We start from the raw sequence: 18,990 nt of genomic DNA, 5'->3' as shown, positions 1-18,990 counted from the left end.
CTGTCTCTACAAAAAATAAAAAACATAGCCAGGCATGGTGGTGTGCACCTGTGATCCCAGCTACACGAGAGGCTGAAGCAGGAAGATTGCTTGACCTTAGAAGGTTGAAGCTGTAGTGAGCCTTGTTTATGCCACTGCATTCCAGCCTGAGTGACAGAGTGGGACTTTGTCTCAAACACACATACACACACACACACACACACACACACACACGTATATTAGTTCTACAAATAAAAATATTTTATTTTCAAAACATGTTTTACTAAAAGTTTTTCAGTAAGGATGTAAAAACTATTGCTGGTCAACTTTGACTACTTCCAAAATGCTTTTTTTGAGTGAGATGTTACACCTCTTTGTTAGTTCATTGCAATAATACTGAAATATTTAAAATTGAAACTCAGTAATGGTAAATATAGAAGAATTAGAGGATAAAATGAGTGGAGAGATGGAAAGGTACAGATTGAATATAATTATTTAAGTAAAATACTTTCCTAGAGAAAATAAAAAGTAGAACTTTGAGGTTGAATCCCTTTTAATGTAATGTTTTTCTCAAATCCAAGTGTTTTTACACTATACAATAGGAGTAGATTTTGTCACCACTCTGTGCTCAAACTCATTTTTCTTTCTTTTTTTATTTTTACATTAAAAAATTTTACTTTAAGCTCCAGGATACATGTGCAGGATGTGCAGGTTTGTTACATAGGTAAATGTGTTATTTTTAATTTAATTTAACACTTTTTATTTTTAAGTCATACAACTCTCATAGCCAGTAGTTAATATTACCTTGAAAGTTTGGTATGGTTGATGAATTGCGTCCTGTTAATAATTGCTACAGATTTTTGAATAATTGCAGACCAGTTTGATGGTCCTGGGTTGGCATAAGAACATGAAGATTTACTTTTTCCTGTGAGCTTTCTTGGGATGAAGAAATTTAGTGTTTTTTTCTTTAATTTTTAAGAAATGTTTATTCACTATTTTTTACATGATTTATTTCCCACTGAAAAATAAATTCCACTGGGCATAAAATGTATTTTTGTAAGTCACAGAGTAACCCAACTTGAAGCTAGTTTTTCAGACTTAGGCAGTTCATGCTGTAAGCCCTAGATCTCATGGTCACCCTTACAAGAGAAATATCTAATTGAAAAAATTAAATATGAAGAGCATTAATTTTGAAAGTGCTAAAATGACATAAAGGGATCTCACTGGGCTTGAGATATTAAGTATTAAAATTATTAAAGGTTTAAATTGTTAGTAACTTATTGCATAGAAAATGTGCCAAATGTCAGTAAATAAAAAAATTCTTTTTTTTAAATAAAAATTTACAGAAAAATTATGACAATACTACAAAGAGGTTCTGTACAGCCCCCACCCAGTTTCTCTTACTATTAACATCTTACATTAGTATGTTACGTTTGTCACAATTAGTGAACCAATATTGATACATTAGTATTAACTAAAGTCAGGGTTCTTTTTATTGGAGAATGGTGTTAGAAACTAAGGTCTGGGCCCTGTGGTATGGTGGTTGCTATCGAGATGTCATTACTTTTAGGTTCTCTCCCAGCTGACAGAGCAAAGAAATATATGTGTGTATATTAACCTATGTATACACATACATCTATGATTATTTTGATATGTAACATCTGTATTTTTATTAAGCTAAATATGAGTTCATATAGTGTCTTCAATTCTAATCAATTACAGTATAGATTATTCTAGCCTCTTCCTCTTGCTTATCTATAACTTCCTATTTCAAACAGTGAAAAATCTGTCTTCCACCACCTACTATCTGCTTACCTAATTTCTCATTTCCAGTTTATGTATGTAGTGGTTTCAGAATTATTACATATAGCCGTGTGGGATACAACTTTGTCAACTAGAGTGGTGCTTATGCAGGTTCTGTTATCTTTAGTTTTACTGACTCTACTCATTTCCAAAGTTGTTTAGTCCAGAACATTTCACTCATACTCCTCCTAGTGAAGTTGTTTCATATGTTAGTAACACAGATTCTTTTTTTGCAGTCTGCATTCCGTTTTAGGGTTCCCTCCTCTCCGGTCTCCTAAATTATTATTATTTTAATTCACATACATCAAGGTTTATTCTTTGTACTGTAAAGTTCTATAGGTTTTGACAAATGCAAAGTGTCATGTTCCCATCATTACAGTGTCATACAGAATTGTTTCACTGCCCTAAAAATATCCCTTGTCCTTTGCCTATTCAACCCTTACCCCCCTTTCCCACACTCCTGGCAACCACTGATCTGTTTATCATAGAGCTGTGCCTCTTCCAGAATGCATATAATTGAAATCATACAATATATAGACTTTTCACCTTGGCTTCTTTCATTATCAATATGCATTTAACATTCCTCCATGTCCTTATGTGGCTTGTAGTTCATTACTTTTTACTGTTGGGTAGTATTCGATCATAGAAATGTACCACAGTTTGTTTATCCATTCGCTGATTGAAGTATACCAATATACCTAGGAACATGACTGCTAGATCATATAGTAAGACTATATTTAGCTTTGCAAGAAACTGCCAAACTGTATTTCAAAGTGGCTGTACCATTGTGCCACCAGCAACTCTTGCCAGTGATCCAGTATTGTCAGTTTTTTGGATTTTAGCCATTCTAAAAGGTGAGTGATGGTATCTCATTGTGATTTTAATTTGTAATACTCTAATGACAAATGATGGTGGGTTTCTTTTCATATGTTTGTTTTCCATTTGTAAATCTTCTTTAGTATGGTGTCTATTCAGATGTTTTGCTTACTTTTTAAAACTGTGTTGATTGTTTTCTTTTACTTTTTCTTTTTTCTTTTGATATGGAGTCTCGCTCTTTCACCCAGGCTAGAGTGCAGTGGCATGATCTTGGCTCACAGTGATTCTTGTGCCTCAGCCTCCTGAGTAGCTGGGACTACAGGCGCCCACCACCACGCCTGGCTGGTTTTTTTTGTATTTTTGGTAGAGACGAGGTTTCACCGTGCTAGTCAGGCTGGTGTTGAACTCCTGACTGCAGATGATCTGCCCGCCTTGGCCTCCCAAAGCTAGGATTACAAGTAGGATAGGCATGAGCCACTATGTCCAGCTGATTGTTTTCTTATCATTGAGTTTTATATTCCTTCATTTTTGAATGGAGTAAATAAACACAATAAAACTGGTTGAGAAGATATGCATTTAAAAAATCGTAACGGATTGTAGGATACACATTCTATTATTTCATGGGAAAAATCATGGAAGAGTCAGTTCAGTATTCAGTGAATCATTAATGTGAGGATGTAAAATTTGATACACACACAATTTATTGAGCACTTATCCTATGTCAATCAGTGTGCTAAATTTTTTTCTTTTATATTAACTCATTTAATTCCCACTACAGCCCTGTGTAATGGCAGCTGTTCTTCCCACCATTTTTTTTATTTTTATTTTTATTTTTTTTTTTTGAGACGGAGTCTCGCTCTGCCGCCCAGGCTGGAGTGCAGTGGCCGGATCTCAGCTCACTGCAAGCTCCGCCTCCCGGGTTCACGCCATTCTCCTGCCTCAGCCTCCCGAGTAGCTGGGACTACAGGCGCCCGCCACTGCGCCCGGCTAGTTTTTTGTATTTTTTAGTAGAGACGGGGTTTCACCGTGTTAGCCAGGATGGTCTCGATCTCCTGACCTTGTGATCCGCCCGTCTCGGCCTCCCAAAGTGCTGGGATTACAGGCTTGAGCCACCGTGCCCGGCCTCTTCCCACCATTTTATAAAGGAAGAAACCTTAGATCACACTCAGTAGAAGAGTTCTAAACCCCTATGCAGTGCTGTCTGATAGAAAATATATTTTAAAATGAGATGATCTAAGGTTTGTTTACTTACAGAGCTAAAGGAAAGTATGTCTTAAATTTAATAATGAGTGATTATAGAAACAGATTACAGGAAATAGTCCATCTTTCTTGAATTATCCAAATTGTTACAAGCCTCAAATTCATTTTTGTTTGTATGAGAACACATTTAGGTGATTGGATAGAAGTATATAGTTTTTCCCAGATGTTGAAATTTATTTCACATTAACTTTTTTTCATCTTTACTTTCTTCAAGGCAAGTAGGATAGAATGTAATAATCAAATAGGTTTTTCCCCCACCCCATTTTAGAGAGATAAATAATTTCCAAGAGCCATTTGCTTTGTTATTGGATAAGTAATTAACAAAAAGAATTCCTAAAGACAATTAGAATCATGACCAAACTGAGTCTTAAAAACAGCAGTACTCATAGCTGGTGGCTGGCTTGGTGGCTGGCGATGAGCCTGCAGCATGGGACTGGGTGTTCCACCACAGCTTGGCTGTTGTCCAGGGAGCTCTCAGTCGCTGGGGTTCCCACAGTGCCAATCACGAGGCAGGTGCAGAAAGGATGAAGGTTTCTGTTCCCCATTAGTGTTGAGGGCATGCAGGTCGTCTGACATGAGGGGCATGAAAAGTGAAGTTCCTGCTTTGCTTTGGGTAAGAAATCTGCATTGACAGGGGCTCAAGAACCTGCTCTTACACCTCACATGTCTTAGCCTGGCCTTTGAGATGAGTAGGGAGTTTGAGTGGGAGTTTGAGTTTCCTCTTAGAAAAACAGAACCAAGGCACTTTCATTTTTTAGTTTCCTAGTACCTTTTGTTAAGAATAAAAGCCAAAATGAGTTGTAAAAATTTAAAATTTTTAGATTTTAAATTTGCATTTAAAAAATTAATGCTTTCTTTTTCTTTTCTTTTCTTTTTTTTTAATGGAGTTTTGCTCCTGTTGCCCAGGCTGGAATGCAATGGCATGATCTCGGTTCACTGCAACCTCTGCCTCCCAGGTTCAAGCGATTCTTCTGCCTCAGCCTCCTGAATAGCTGGGATTACAGGCACCTGCCACCACATCCAGCTAATTTTTGTATTTTTAGTAGAGACGGGGTTTCACCATGTTGGCTAGGCTGGTTTCGAACTCCTGACCTCAGGTGATCCACCTGCCTCAGTCTCCCAAAGTGCTGGGATTACAGGTATGAGCCACTGCGCCTGGCCAAAATTAATGCTCTTAACATGTAAAAAGTAAAGTGCAGTGGAATTCTGGCACTTATGCAAGATAATACAACTTAAAAGATTTATAAGAATATTAACTGCTAATGAACAGTAGAGGGATCTAATTAACATTGAAAGTTAGATGAGGAAAGTGTTTGTCTTCTATTCCCAACAGGGCATCTTTGTAACTATGACTCCTGAGAAGATTCTGTTTTCAGTCTTAAAACAGGAATGGGGGAAAAATGCAGGCCTCGGTAAGTACAAAAAGGGGAAACCAAAGGAGACAAGGGAGTTACTGTAGATTTTGCAGGGCTGAGGAAAGTCAGAATAAATACCAGAGGCAATGATGCTGGTAATTTTCTTTGGGCTCAGAGAAGTAATGCTTTGCTTTGTCAGAGTTGTAGTAAAATTTAGATCTAAGAAGCTCGTTGGAAGTTGTAGCAGAATCCTGTCTTGTTTACTGTGTCCACTGCCTGGCACAGAGATGGAACACTATAGGCTTTCCAAAAACATCTGTGGAATGGAATCAGAAAGTCACTTTACTTTCCAAGATGCAATTCTTTATTTTGAAAGATAAATATTTAAAAAGTGTATACATTTTTGACATGATTATGACATACATCCTTCCAGACTTTCTTCAGTGCTTATGCAAACATGTATATGTGACCTGTAGGTCTCCTTTTACCCAGTTTTTGGAGTACAAATAAGGTCACATCTCTTCTTAACTTTAAATGTTTAAAACATTGAAGTTAGCAAGAAGCCCAGAAACTTTTTCTAAAGAACTTTTTCCACCCCTAATTGTCCAAGAACTCCAAGTCTTTCTTGGTTCAAATAGGTAATTTCTGTTTCTAAACACTGGAAAAAGGAGAATATGAAGGATCTGACTAGTCCATTGTCACATGCCCCACCCCATTTTCTGCTGCAAGAGCCTCTGTCACCACAGCATTGTGTCACTGATGAAAATAGGTCCTCCCACAGAGTCAGATGCATCCCAGTCTATTGCTACTATTATCACCCTGTTGGAACAGATCCCTGCACGGGTCACAGTAGTTCCTGGAAGATGAAACTCATTCTCCCAGCCTTAATATCAGCCAGTAATACTTTATTGTTGGAGTTCCAAAGTTGCTATAGTAGTTTCCAAAGCCCACCTGGCACCTAAGGATGGGTAAGTAAAGACAAGTTTCCAGTTTCAGCTGCAGAAACAAGAACCCATCTCCCACCACATAGTAGGTGTTGGCATTAAACTTCTCTCTTATGGTGTGGTGTGTTCTCCTCGGTATCTTCGGTATTTCTGTTTGCTCACTCCAGTTGGGATTATCTCAATGCACCAAACAGATTCTAACTACACTGAATCTCAAAAGAAATAGAAGTAGTCTTTGTCAAGCCACAGGAAAGAGCTTGTTCTTCTTTCTTCTCCTCCTAGACACCTACATACTTTTCATTCTTCTAATGAAGATGGTCCATTCAATACATTCAGAAGAAATGAAGAAAAAAATACAAGTCTAGTTTGTGATAAGTCCTTGTTTTCACCTAAACAGAGAAGCAAGAACACAAATTATATAAGGCATCTTTCTCTTAAATAAACAGAAGAGTTCTATGTGGTCTAGTTACACAGAGATCACAGTGATTAACTACTCAGTTCTGGAGCCAGACAACTGGGTTTGTTCAGATTCTGGCACTCTTTCTTGAATTTGGGCATGGCGTTTAACCTTCTGTACCTCAGTTTCTTCATTTTTAAATTGTGATGTTAATAATAAAATGTACTAACTTTATAGGGTCTTTCCTGAGGCACATAATGCAATTTAAACAACAAACAAGTATACATAACAGACATTTTTTTCTTACAAAGACAGTACCATACTAAACTTAATTTGCTTTATTTGAAAAATTATATTTTTAGGTAAAACTTTGTAAGTTAATTTTTTGGATGAAAAACATGATACCAATTTATCAATTTGATTTTTCTTCATTAGCATGATATACTTTGTTCTAGAAAGGACTTAGGCAATTTTCATACATGTCTTTAAATATGATTTTTGCACATGTAAATAAGAGTTCCAAAGTGTTTTGCCATCACTTTGTCAGTGTTGCCTCTCAACAGCCTTTGAAGTGAGGAGATTCCAGTCAGTGTCTCAGACACAAGGATGCAGGCTGTGGAGGCCAGTGAGCCACAGTCACCGAACTGGGAATTGACTATCCTTTTGACCATACAGATTAATCACTGTAGTTTCACCAATCACATTGAACTTGAAGATCAATAAATGACCCTAAAACAATGAGATTTCATAGACTCTTTCTATGTAGTGGAAGTTAAAGCAAATCAGAAAGGAGTCCCTAAACCTGTGAATTCTTGAATTTTAGTTTTCCAGGTCAACAAGCCTTCTTTAAGTGACTTCATGTCCTGTACTTAGTTTTTGATCATAGATTGGTATAAGAAATGACCATAAATGTTTTTGAGAAAATTATTGCTGAAAATACTGTTCATGATGCCACTCAATGATGTAAGTCTCTAAACAGCAAACTCTTCCATGAATGGGGTGGAGGGAGGATGGTTTTTGTTTCCAGGTGAACTTACATACTGCCTTTTCTCAGATATCAGACCATGAGAATAATACAATGGATTGGGCTTTGATAGCCAAGACTTTCAGAATTGCTGTTAGTGCCCATGTGCAATGAAATTTTTCTATCATGTCTCTCTTATTATTATTATTTCAAATGCCCTGTTTTAACTGTTTTGATTACTGATTATCTATTTAGAGGGAAACAGTTATAAATAAATAATTTACTGTTCTATTTACTGTGCACCCCTGCCTTTCTAAATATAACTCTTCTATGTATCATGTAAATTATCACAGAACTCTTCTGAGAAAAAAATGGTTACTTTTCTTTTTAGAATTCAAATTTATAATTATCTACATCTATAGATAGCATCTGAGTTTCAGCATGATATCACCAATGAAAATTTAATCTGTGTTATGAATTCCCTTGTTTCTAGAAAGGCTTCAGCGGGAACATGGGAAGAGAACCCATATGAATAAAACATTTCATGACTGGCAGTTTTAGAAAATCTTACAGGATTTGGTAGCTTTTACATTTATGACAAAATTGTATTTTTGATATTGTTCATAATTATTTCAGTTCGTTAGCAGCATTAATAAGCTCCCATTTTGAACAGCTTGAAGATCTTTAAGACTTTCTTAATGAGAAACTACCTTTAAGTTATAGAAGACCCATCAGGATGCCAAATTCCATCTGGACAGAGTTACAGATACACCACTGTTTATGAGCTGAAAATTAGAGCAACCAAACAACAGAGCTTTAAAATGCTATTTCAATACAAGGGGACATTTTCACCATATAAAAATAGAAGTTTGTCTGTAAATAAAAATGATTTTACAATTGCAAGAGTACTTGATTTACCCCTTTTCATTTAGTTCCAATACCAATAAATTCTTAGGGAATGAGAAATTCCAGTGTTCCTGAGAATTCTAATAGCTTTTAGAGAGTTCAGTTTTCTGTAGCATTCCATTTTGCAATCCTACACAAATTTCTAATTTATAACCAGTGGTATGTAATGATAATTTCTAACATTTATTAAGTGTTTATTAGGTTCTAAGTGCTTTATTTCTGATATATATATCACATTTAATTTATTGCATCCAGTGGTTCTCAACTGGGGACAGTTTTGTATCTCTCTCCCCAAGATATTTGGCAATCTCTGGAGATAGTCCTGGTTGTCACAACCTAGGATGTATGTGGTCCTACGAGCATCCAAGGAATAGAAGCTAGAGATACTGCTGAACATTCTACAGTACAAGGGCAACCCCCACATCAAAGAATTATCCACACCCAAATGTCAATAGTACTGAAGTTGAGAGACCCTAACTTAATCTGTTCAACAACCCTATGAGGTGGGGGTTTTTTTTGTTTTTTGGTTTTTTTGGTCGGGGGAGATAAAGTCTCACTCTGTCGCCTAAGCTAGAGTGCAGTGGCATGATCACGACTCACTGCAGCCTCGATCTCCCAGGCTCAAGCCATCTACCTGCCTCAGCCTCCCAAGTAGCTGAGATCAGAAGCATGCACCACCACACCTTGCTATTTTTTATTTTTTGTAGACACAAGGTCTTACTGTGTTGCCCAGGCTGATCTCAAACTCCCGAGCTCAAGCAATCCTCCCTCCTCAGCTTCTCAAAGTGCTGGAATAACAGGTATAAACCATGGCACCTGACTAAGGTGGGTATGTTTAACCTTGTTTTGAGGCAAGGAAAAAAAAACACAGAAAGGTTAAGTAACTTATTTAAGGTCACAGAGCTAAGTGTGGTGCCAGGATTGAAAACCTAATTCTTTATTGCTTTAGCACAAGCTATTTCCACTATACTCTGTCATGTTCACAGAATGTTGATGTCCATCAGTAGATTCTGAATTTTGAAGGATGGAGATACTGCCTTATTTTGTACATCTGCTTTAGCATCCAAGCTCTTGCTTGGTGAAAAATTAATGTTAACCATTCATCTCTTGAGCATCTTCAACTATCCCCTTTAGAATGACATTTCAACTATTAGGTCAGTAACCCCAAGAGAAAATGGTTGTTTGAGTGCATATACTGTATTACAAAATAAGGGGTGAATTCAAAGGAAAACATAAGATGCAATTCGTGCCTCCAAGGAGGTTGTAGGGAAGAGGGGTTATGTATGTATGTAAATAGAAGTTGGCGTGCGTGTATGTTTATAAACAGAATTGTCAGACCAAACATTATTTTGGAAGCAGTAAAAGTAAACTAGAATCTGACCTAGTCATTTCCCAGGACACCTCTTTCAAGTCCTGAAACATCTTTGTAAGACTGTAGTGTGTGTTTACATCCTAGGTAATCACTGTGGCCCACTGCTGAAGAGCTGTGGCCGTTCTTACCCTTCTAGCTTAGATAAATTTATAAGCACAACCAGACTACATATATGAAGCTGACGAGACCTTGTCTTTTTTTTTTTAATGAGCTTTTCTTCCCAATAGGAGTGACTATTTCTTTTCTTCTTCCACATTTTCAGGTTTTAGTGTACTTGTGATTGCTACCCACTTATCACTGTTAAAGTCTACTCAGGAGAGAATCTGAGAAACACTCTCAAATTAAGTTGAACATGATGGATAAGTAAAGTATTGTGAAAGTTCACTCTCATGATTTCTAATGGCGAAACCTGCCAGGGTGAGTAATCTTTGACAAGAAGGTTATCACTCATAATCTTTCATATATTGAGATCATGTGTAAGAAGCACCCAGCACATTGCTGAACACAAAGTAGGTATTAAATAAATGTTGGCTTCCTGTTCTCCTACTCCTCCTTGCTCTTCTTTTTAATATACCTTTAAAATGATGCCACACAAATGGCCACACAGTCTTCGATATTTAAGATCAGTTCGGGCATTAGGAAATTCTATAGGGGAAGTATGTGTAATCATTAAATGCTTGGGCTCAGGCCACGGATTGTTTAGGTTTAAATCCAAGTTTCCTCTTTTGTTATTAATTCTGCAACTTGCTTGGGAAAATATGAAACTTGTTTTTCCTCAGGTTCATTATCTGTAATATATAGTTAATGAAGAAGTTACCTGTCCCATGAAGGTGTTGTAAAGATTAAAAAAGGCAAATTAGGCTGTGTATTTGTCATTATAATTTGGCATATATGGTAAGTGCCCAACAACCATAGGCTATTATAAAATTGTTATAAAATGATATGAGCTATCATTGAGCAGCATGAAAGAAGAGCTTCACTGTTTCACCTACTCTCACCCTGGCCCATTAATCTCTTTCCTGTTCCTGACATTTCAAAGATACGTTTAGGATTTCAGTCATGACCTTAAGTCACTTTTGAACAGTTTTCTGGTGGATAAGTCCTTATTCCCACATTATGTATGTACCTAGATGCAAATCCTGAATATCATGTCGCAATTAGTGCATTTGCACATGCTTGCTAACTGTGTTAAAGCTCTGAATAATGGTAAAGTTTTATTTCTACCAAAACAAATTTGGACCGTAATGTTTTATGATAAAAATCTATAGTCTTCCTATGTACATGTGTGTGTACATGCTTAAAATGGAATGTTATAGTTAAATGTAATTCTTTAAAAGTATATAACTCCAGTGGCTACTTGGTTTGGCTACTTGGTTTGTAGATATCGGCTTTCCTGTTTCATTGTTAAACAGGCCTAGAAGTTATTATTTCATGAAACTAATGTGAGGAAAGAGACTAGGTTGATGTATAAGTGACATTATAAAAATACATGAGGGATGATTTGATTAGAAGCAGTATTACACAGTGATAGGAGTAATGGTTTAGAACTAGACCCAGGTTTGAATCTTAGCTCTATCATTATAGGCATTTACTTAATTTTTCTTGTTTGCTTACTCAACTGAAAACTGAAGATACTAACACCTGTTTACATGGTTGTTGTAAGGGTTATATGAATAATGTCTGGCAAATAGTAAGAACTCAAGTAACTGTTTCATTCTTTCCAGAAGGAGATTGACTGAAAAATATTTGGAGTCTCCTCCAGCCATATTCCTTGGTCAGCTTCTATGATTCTCTTTGGAGCTTAATTCTTAATCCCTTTATTTTCACTTGCTTGTTGATAACAAAGAATAATTTATTTCAAAATAATTTATTTCAAAAATAATGTTTTGAAATAATTTATTTCAAACGCATGTATTATATTTGATGGGCCACACTAATAGTTATAAACCAAACAACAGATTGGGGATGGGGAAGTGGATGGAGTGAGTTCAGTCACATGTCTGGGAAAAGTCAATAGTGAAGACAGAGTCTCAATTTTTGTCATACTGGAGAGATGAAAACACAGGTAGAGGATTTCAAACAACAGAGTGAATGGTGAGTTAAAAATGCTAAAGTTCTTTCCTGGTGTCTAACTTAATGCAATGTGGTTTATCTCTTTGCCCTTTTCTCTACTATTCAAATTTAGGATAATAAAGATTAAATGTTTCTAAATCTTACTTTACAATATTCAAGAAAAAAGGTATGCTTTTGTCCACTGAAGTGCAAAGCAGAGCTATGAAAACCTGCTGAACACATTCTTTATTTTCAACACATGTTCTTGTCTTTCCATCATGAAATGCATGTTTTATTTGTACTGTATTTGGGTGACCACAAGTTAACAATAAGATCATTCACAAGACCCTTGCCTTAGATGTGTCGACAATGAAGTAATCAGGCCAAAATTTTTACTTTCCTTTGAATTTTTCAATTCAAACACAATGTGTGCTTGCTTTTACACAATAGGGTTCAGGGATTAGAGGGTTGGCTCTTTAAATACCGTCAGAGACACAGGCAATCCTACACCAAGTGCTCAGAAGGAAGGCGCCTACGCCTGGGAATGCCCAGTTGCCCTTAGAGAGTTGAAGATGGCGTTTCTCTGAGTCAGGTCAAAGTTAACACATTACCTTCGCTTCAAAGACTGCTTGGATTCCTTTCGGTGGATTAGTCAAGATGTTTTGCTGACTGAGACTAGGAAATCTATAGGAGGGCGGGTTAGTTTACATTGTTGCTTGTCATTGTCACTAAAACACTCCAAAGCCTTCCTTAAAAATGCACACTGGACTAAAAACAGAAAAGGAACAAATCCTGGGCTGGTAATTAGGCGAAGCACTATCTCCTCTTACCTCCTTGTAGATTTTTTTTTCCCCCTTTAAGTACGTGTCCTCAGATTTCTTTGCCATCCTTGGAGTTCACTCACCTAAGCCTGAAACTAATAAAGCTTGGTTCTTTTCTCCAACACGCAGAGGAAGCGCTAAGGTGAATGCATCAGACCCACACTGCCGCGGAACTTTTCGGCTCTCTAAGGCTGTATTTTGATACATGAAAGGCACATTTTCCTTCCCTTTTTAAAATGCACCTTGCAAACGTAACAGGAACCCAGCTAGGATCATCGGAAAAAGGAGGAAGAGGAGGAAGGCAGGCTCGGGGGAAGCTGGTGGCAGCGAGTGCTGGGTCTGGCGGACCCTGCCGCGAAGGACGGTCTGGGAGGCTCTCCGGGGAGCCAGTTCTGCCGGTGGCTTCTTCTGTCCTCCAGCGTTGCCAACCGCACCTAAAGAGCGGCCGCGACTGTCGCCCACCTGCAGGATGGGCCTGGTGCTGGGCGGTAAGGACACGGACCTGGAAGGAGCGCGCGCGAGGGAGGGAGGCTGGGAGTCAGAATCGGGAAAGGGAGGTGCGGGCCGGCGAGGGAGCGAAGGAGGAGAGGAGGAAGGAGCGGGCGGGGTGCTGCCGGGGGTGCGTAGTGGGTGGAGAAAGCCGCTAGAGCAAATTTGGGGCCGGACCAGGCAGCACTCGGCTTTTAACCTGGGCAGTGAAGGCGGGGGAAGGAGCAAAAGGAAGGGGTGGTGTGTGGAGTAGGGGTGGGTGGGGGGAGTTGGAAGCAAATGACATCACAGCAGGTCAGAGAAAAAGGGTTGAGCGGCAGGCACCCAGAGTAATAGGTCCTTTGGCATTAGGAGCTTGAGCCCAGTCGGCCCTAGCGGGGACCCCAGCGCCCGAGAGACCATGCAGAGGTCGCCTCTGGAAAAGGCCAGCGTTGTCTCCAAACTTTTTTTCAGGTGAGAGGGTGGCCAACTGAGCTTTGGAAAGACACGTGCCCACGAAAGATTAGGGCGTGTGTATGGGCTGGATTTGGGGAAAAGGAATAAGCAGTTTTTAAAAAGATGCGCTATCATTCATTGTTTTGAAAGAAAATGTGGGTATTGTGGAATAAAACAGAAAGCGTTAAGAAGAGGTTGAAGAATGAATTGAAGCTGATTGAATAGACAGCCACATCTACTTGCAACTGAAAAGTTAGAATCTCAAGACCCAAGTATGCTACTATGCAGTTATTTTATTTGATTTTTCTAAGAAACTAAAAAAACTTGTTAATAATAAATACTTAAGTGTGGTTTATTGGTTTTCCCCCTTCATGCCTTGGACACTTGATTATCTTCTTGGCACATACAGGTGCCATGCCTGCATATAGTAGGTGCTCAGAAAACATTTCTTGACTGAATTCTGCCAAAAAAATTTTTGGGGTAGGTAGAAAATATGTGCTTAAAATATTTATTGTTATGAGACTGGATAAATCTAGTATTTGTCACAAGTACATTGTTCTTTAAAAATTGAAAGCAAATTTGTTGAAATATTTATTTTGAAAAAAGTTAACTTTACAAGCTATAAACTTTAAAAGCCATAGGAATAGATACTGAAGTTATATCCAACTGACATTTAATAAATTGTATTCCTAGCCTAATGTGATGAGCCATAGAAGCTTGCAAACTTTGAGCCATAGAAGCTTGCAAACTTTATCTAATGAGATTTTGAAAAACAGCGTCTAAGTTCGGAATCTTAGGCAAAGTGTTATTAGATGTAGCACTTCATATTTGAAGTGTTCTTTGGATATTGCATCTACTTTGTTCCTGTTATACCTGTGTGAATGAATGAGTAGGTACTTCTCTCTCGTGGGACATTACTTGACTCATAATTACCCAATGAATAAGCATACTGAGGTATCAGAAAAGTGAAATATGTTATAAATAGCTCATATATGTGTGTAGGGGGGAAGAGATTTAGCTTTCACATTTCTGTTATGTTTAGTTCTCTGCATGTGCAGCTAATCCTGGAACTCCCGTGCTAAGGAGAGACTGTGGCCCTTGAAGGAGAGCTCCTCCCGGTGGATGAGAGAGAAGGACTTTACTCTTTGGAATTACCTTTTTGTATTGATGTTATAGCACCTTTTGTTACTTCTTCTATAAAATCGGCTTATCTATTGATCTGTTTTCCTACTCCTTATAAAATCAGAATGTTAATTGGCATAAATTATAGACCTTTTTAGCAGAGAACTTTGAGGAAGCTAAATGCCAATCAGTCTAAAAATGCAGTTTTCAGAAGAATTAAAATTCCATGGATAGTTCTAAATACTAATGAACTTTAAAATAGCTTACTATTGATCTGTCAAAGTGGGTTTTTATATAATTTTCTTTTTACAAATCACCTGACACATTTAATATAGGTTAAAAAATGCTATCAGGCTGGTTTGCAAAGAAAATGTATTACAAAGGCTACTAAGTGTGTTAAGAGCATACTCATTTCTGTTCTCCAAAATACTTCATAAGTTGCTCTAAGAATAGGTATGTTTTTAAAAGTTAAGTTCCTACTATTTATAGGAACTGACAATCACCTAAAATACCAATGATTACAAACTTCCTTCTGGCCTTCTGGACTGCAATTCTTGTAAAAAACATGTTTTTTTTGCATTAAGTTAGGCAGTATTGCTTAGTTTTCAAAAGTGGTAGATTTTGGAGTCAGATTATTTCGATTCAGATCCTACATCTACTGTTTAGTAGCTGTGTTGCCTGAGGCAGGTCCCTTAACATCTCTGTGTGTGACTTGACCTTTAAAATTTGGAGACTGTCATAGGGGTTAATCCCTTGAGAAAATGAATGTGAAGGGGTTAGTCCAATGTTAACTGCTATTATTATGGATTACCATATTTTTACATTCATTACAGTACATGTACCTTGTTAATATAAGATGCTCAATTCATCTTTGGGTATAATTTTGTGACTCTTAATCTGGATATGCAATGAGTGGGCCTGGATGAGAATTTAATTTATGAAAAATTGTGTTTCACATGGCCTTACCAGATATACAGGAAACACGTCATATGTTTCTATCATAGGTTGTTAAATGCCTTAGAATTTAACTTTCTGAATAAGATCCCTTCAGTTTGAGAGTCATACAACAGTAAAATTGTTATGATATGGGTTATAGATTGTATTGAATATCTCTTTATAGGTCTAGGTTTTGTCATTGGAAAACCAAAAAAGTTTGGAAAAAAATCTAAGTTATTTCTTACTTTCTTAATTTTGCATGGATTTCGCATCAAGTATAAAATTTGAAGAACATCTGAACTATCATAATCCATATATATATATATATATAAATAATAAACATAATCTAAGAGAGAATTTTACCATGAAAAATTCAGGTAGTTCATGACTATCATGGCAAACAAGTAAATTAAATAGAAACTTTTATGAAAATGACATTTATGAAATAGGAAGCCATTTTTAAACTAGAAGTGATATATTAGTATAAAATTTGTAATTCATATACAAGTGGGATTGATTTATAAATGGTCACCAATGGAGATTGTGCTATTTAATTTGGGAAAATTTTAAAAATTTACATTTTCTCACAACTTTTAAGGTAGTTATTCAGTTTGTTCCTCTCTGTCTCTTCTCTCATGCCCTGAATTTTTCATATTTCGCTTAGTTGTAAGAGTGTATCTCAAATCGTGTGTCAGATGACATACTTGAATTTTGGTCATGATATCTGTGCTATAAGTCTAGGTCTATAATGAGGAATTGTGGGAACCCCACAGAATCCAAGTATACAGTGCCATTGATTTCTTACAAGGGATGTGGGGTCTCTTATAAACTCTGCAGATTAAGTCTCAAGTAAGACCAAAGAGTAAAATATTGTTAGGATCTAAGGTGGAAATTCAGCAAAGAATCACATAGTCTAAGTCTCAAGTTAACAGTAAGATAATTTGAGATACTTTTGTAATTATTAAACACAAAGTAATGAGAGATTTTTAAGCAAACCAATACACCTGAATTTATATATTAGAATAGGTATGGTGGTTCCAAATAGCTACCTAATAAAAACCACACTCGTATTCTAAACATTCTGCCTTTGATCAAAATAATTTTGGGTCTCATTATGAAATTGCCTTTCTAAGTAATCCATAAATTTCTTCTCATAAGTATATATTAGCCTCATTATTTTATAGTTATTATTTTATATTCATAGCTTGCTTTAGATTAAAAATTGTATTACCCAGACTGGTCTCTTGGACTTGCTTTCAAGTGACTTTTGACTGTACCACAAAATCAAATTCACTCTGAAAATATAAAGATTTTTCATCATAATTTCCTTTGTTAACAGCCAAATTCTACCTAATTTTAGGTGTTTTCATTAAAAAAAAATTGCAAACTTTAAAGAAAATTCTTTGTTTGTTTTTAAAAGACAGTGTCTCACTCTGTTGCCCAGGCTGGAGTGCAGTGACACAAGCATAACTCGCTGCAACCTCCACCTCCTGGGCTTAAGTGAGCCTTCCATCTTGCCTCACGAGTAGCTGGGTCTTCAGGTGTACAGGTGTGTACCACCATGCCTGGCTTTTTTTTTTTTTTTTTCAGTTTTATGGAGACAGTATCTCACTATGTTGCCCAGGCTGCTCTTGGAGCTCCTGGCCTCAAGTTATCCTCCCACCTCGGTCTCCCAAAGTGCTGGGATTACAGGCATAAGCCACCTCACCCTTTCAGCCTAAAGACAATGCTTAATGAAGAGAAATATAAGTGCTTTGAGCAATGGAAGTATAATTAAAATTATATAATGAAAGATGTAAAAATGGCCATTTTGAATGGGACTACACTTAATTTGGTTATATAAATTATGATACACTATTAAAAATTCATGATTATTTTATATTTATATTTTATTTACATGTTGGCAATTTGTGAGGAAAGCTAAAATTATGTGAGCCATAAATACTTTTGCAGTTTGTCAAGGGTGTTTGTAAAAATGTTGCCAAGGAAGACCAGTTGACTACTCAAACAAGGGTTTAGTCTAGGTCTGATCAATACATATGCATTATCTCAGGTTTGTCTATCAGACAAACCTTAGGCTATCCAAATCAAAATAAAATAGATGCATAAAACAAAGGCCAATATGTGTTGAACAATTATATTGTGATATACAACTGCCAAGGGTTCCTGATTACCATGAGTCTATTTAGTCAGTCCATGAGCAAATGTCATCAATGAAAGCCCAGGGTTTCCATATTCTCTCTTGGCTTTGTATCTTGTAGGAATTGGAGGGCTCTACTTCTGGGATAGGAGCCCTTCTGTCTTGAACAATGTTGCCTGCAACACTAACAAATGTTGACTTTCTACACCAGTCCCTCAATAGTCTTTTCTATTTATCTTCCTTTTGCTGACCATGTTTTGTTATTACACAGTTGAGATTTTCCAACTGGGAATATGTGTTAATTTTGTATTAATTTTGATTAGCTTAACTCTCAGAGTTCTAAAAGTACCTCCTATACATGATATATGACTAAAATTATAATCACATATGTTTATATATAAAATATCTGTGTATATATGATTATATGATTAAGTTTCTTTTAGTTAATTTTGCAAGTTTTAAAAAGTTCTCCTTTGTTTTGAAGTTTATTCCTATAGTTTTTTATATGCTAGTTTAATTATTAATCACTTGATTCAAGGAATATTCTTATATACTTCTAAGGAATAGTATAGTTTTAATATTTAATTCCTTGCTAAAGAGAGAAGTGGAATCTATTTTTCTTAGCTGCTTCATCAATATTTTATGTTTGATGTGACAGTCAAAAAATCTCTCACAGCTAACTGTTACACCTGGGAAATCATGGTTTTCCAGTTTTCCATTTATGTTTTATAGGAGGGAGTGGAACTTATTATAATAATATTCAATACATAAATGTTAACGCTTGTCTGAAGGTCCTTGAGTGAATACCGCTATAAAATGTGTTATTGTTGCTAGTGTCATTTCACAAGAGCCTATAATTTCAGTGTGATAGAGCTACAATGTAAGTATAGTATTGCAAAACCATCAGGAAGGGTGTTAACTATTTAGCTTGCAGTTATGTGTTGGTTGTCAAACTTTAAAAACATCTCTGACTCAGCAGCAATTTTGGCAATTTTGATCCTGATGCATCTGCGTAGGGCATCTTCCTGGCGAAAAACCTCTGAGAGGCAATGAGGTCAAGAGGGGAAAACAGACTATGATAAAGGTCTGGTTGTTTGGAGATCTTGGCAGAAAGATTAATTTACAAATATGTCAAGTGCATGAATCATGGAGGAAAACATTGCTATTTCTATTGGTTCTCTTTAGACCTCTAGAATCGA

The 18,990-nt window shown here is 36.7% G+C and overlaps 1 protein-coding gene across 4 annotated transcripts in view; it reads left to right on the top strand.

Moving 5' to 3' along the window:
* The first annotated feature begins 9,153 nt into the window (after positions 1-9,153).
* Positions 9,154-18,990, top strand: part of CFTR (CF transmembrane conductance regulator) — a 185,301-nt gene continuing 175,464 nt past the window's right edge. The window contains exons 1-3 of one of the 4 annotated variants that reach the window (XM_021935087.2): positions 9,154-10,213; positions 12,799-13,157; positions 13,510-13,611. In XM_021935087.2, the coding sequence (XP_021790779.1) occupies positions 13,559-13,611 (53 nt within the window). In that variant the 5' untranslated portion in view covers positions 9,154-10,213; positions 12,799-13,157; positions 13,510-13,558. 4 annotated transcript variants of the gene reach the window in all.

The sequence above is a fragment of the Papio anubis genome, chromosome 4 (assembly GCF_008728515.1).
Source record: "Papio anubis isolate 15944 chromosome 4, Panubis1.0, whole genome shotgun sequence".
NCBI lineage: Eukaryota > Metazoa > Chordata > Mammalia > Primates > Cercopithecidae > Papio > Papio anubis.
The sequence above is the reverse complement of the archived record's forward strand: the minus strand, read 5'-3'. Positions and strand labels throughout refer to the sequence as shown.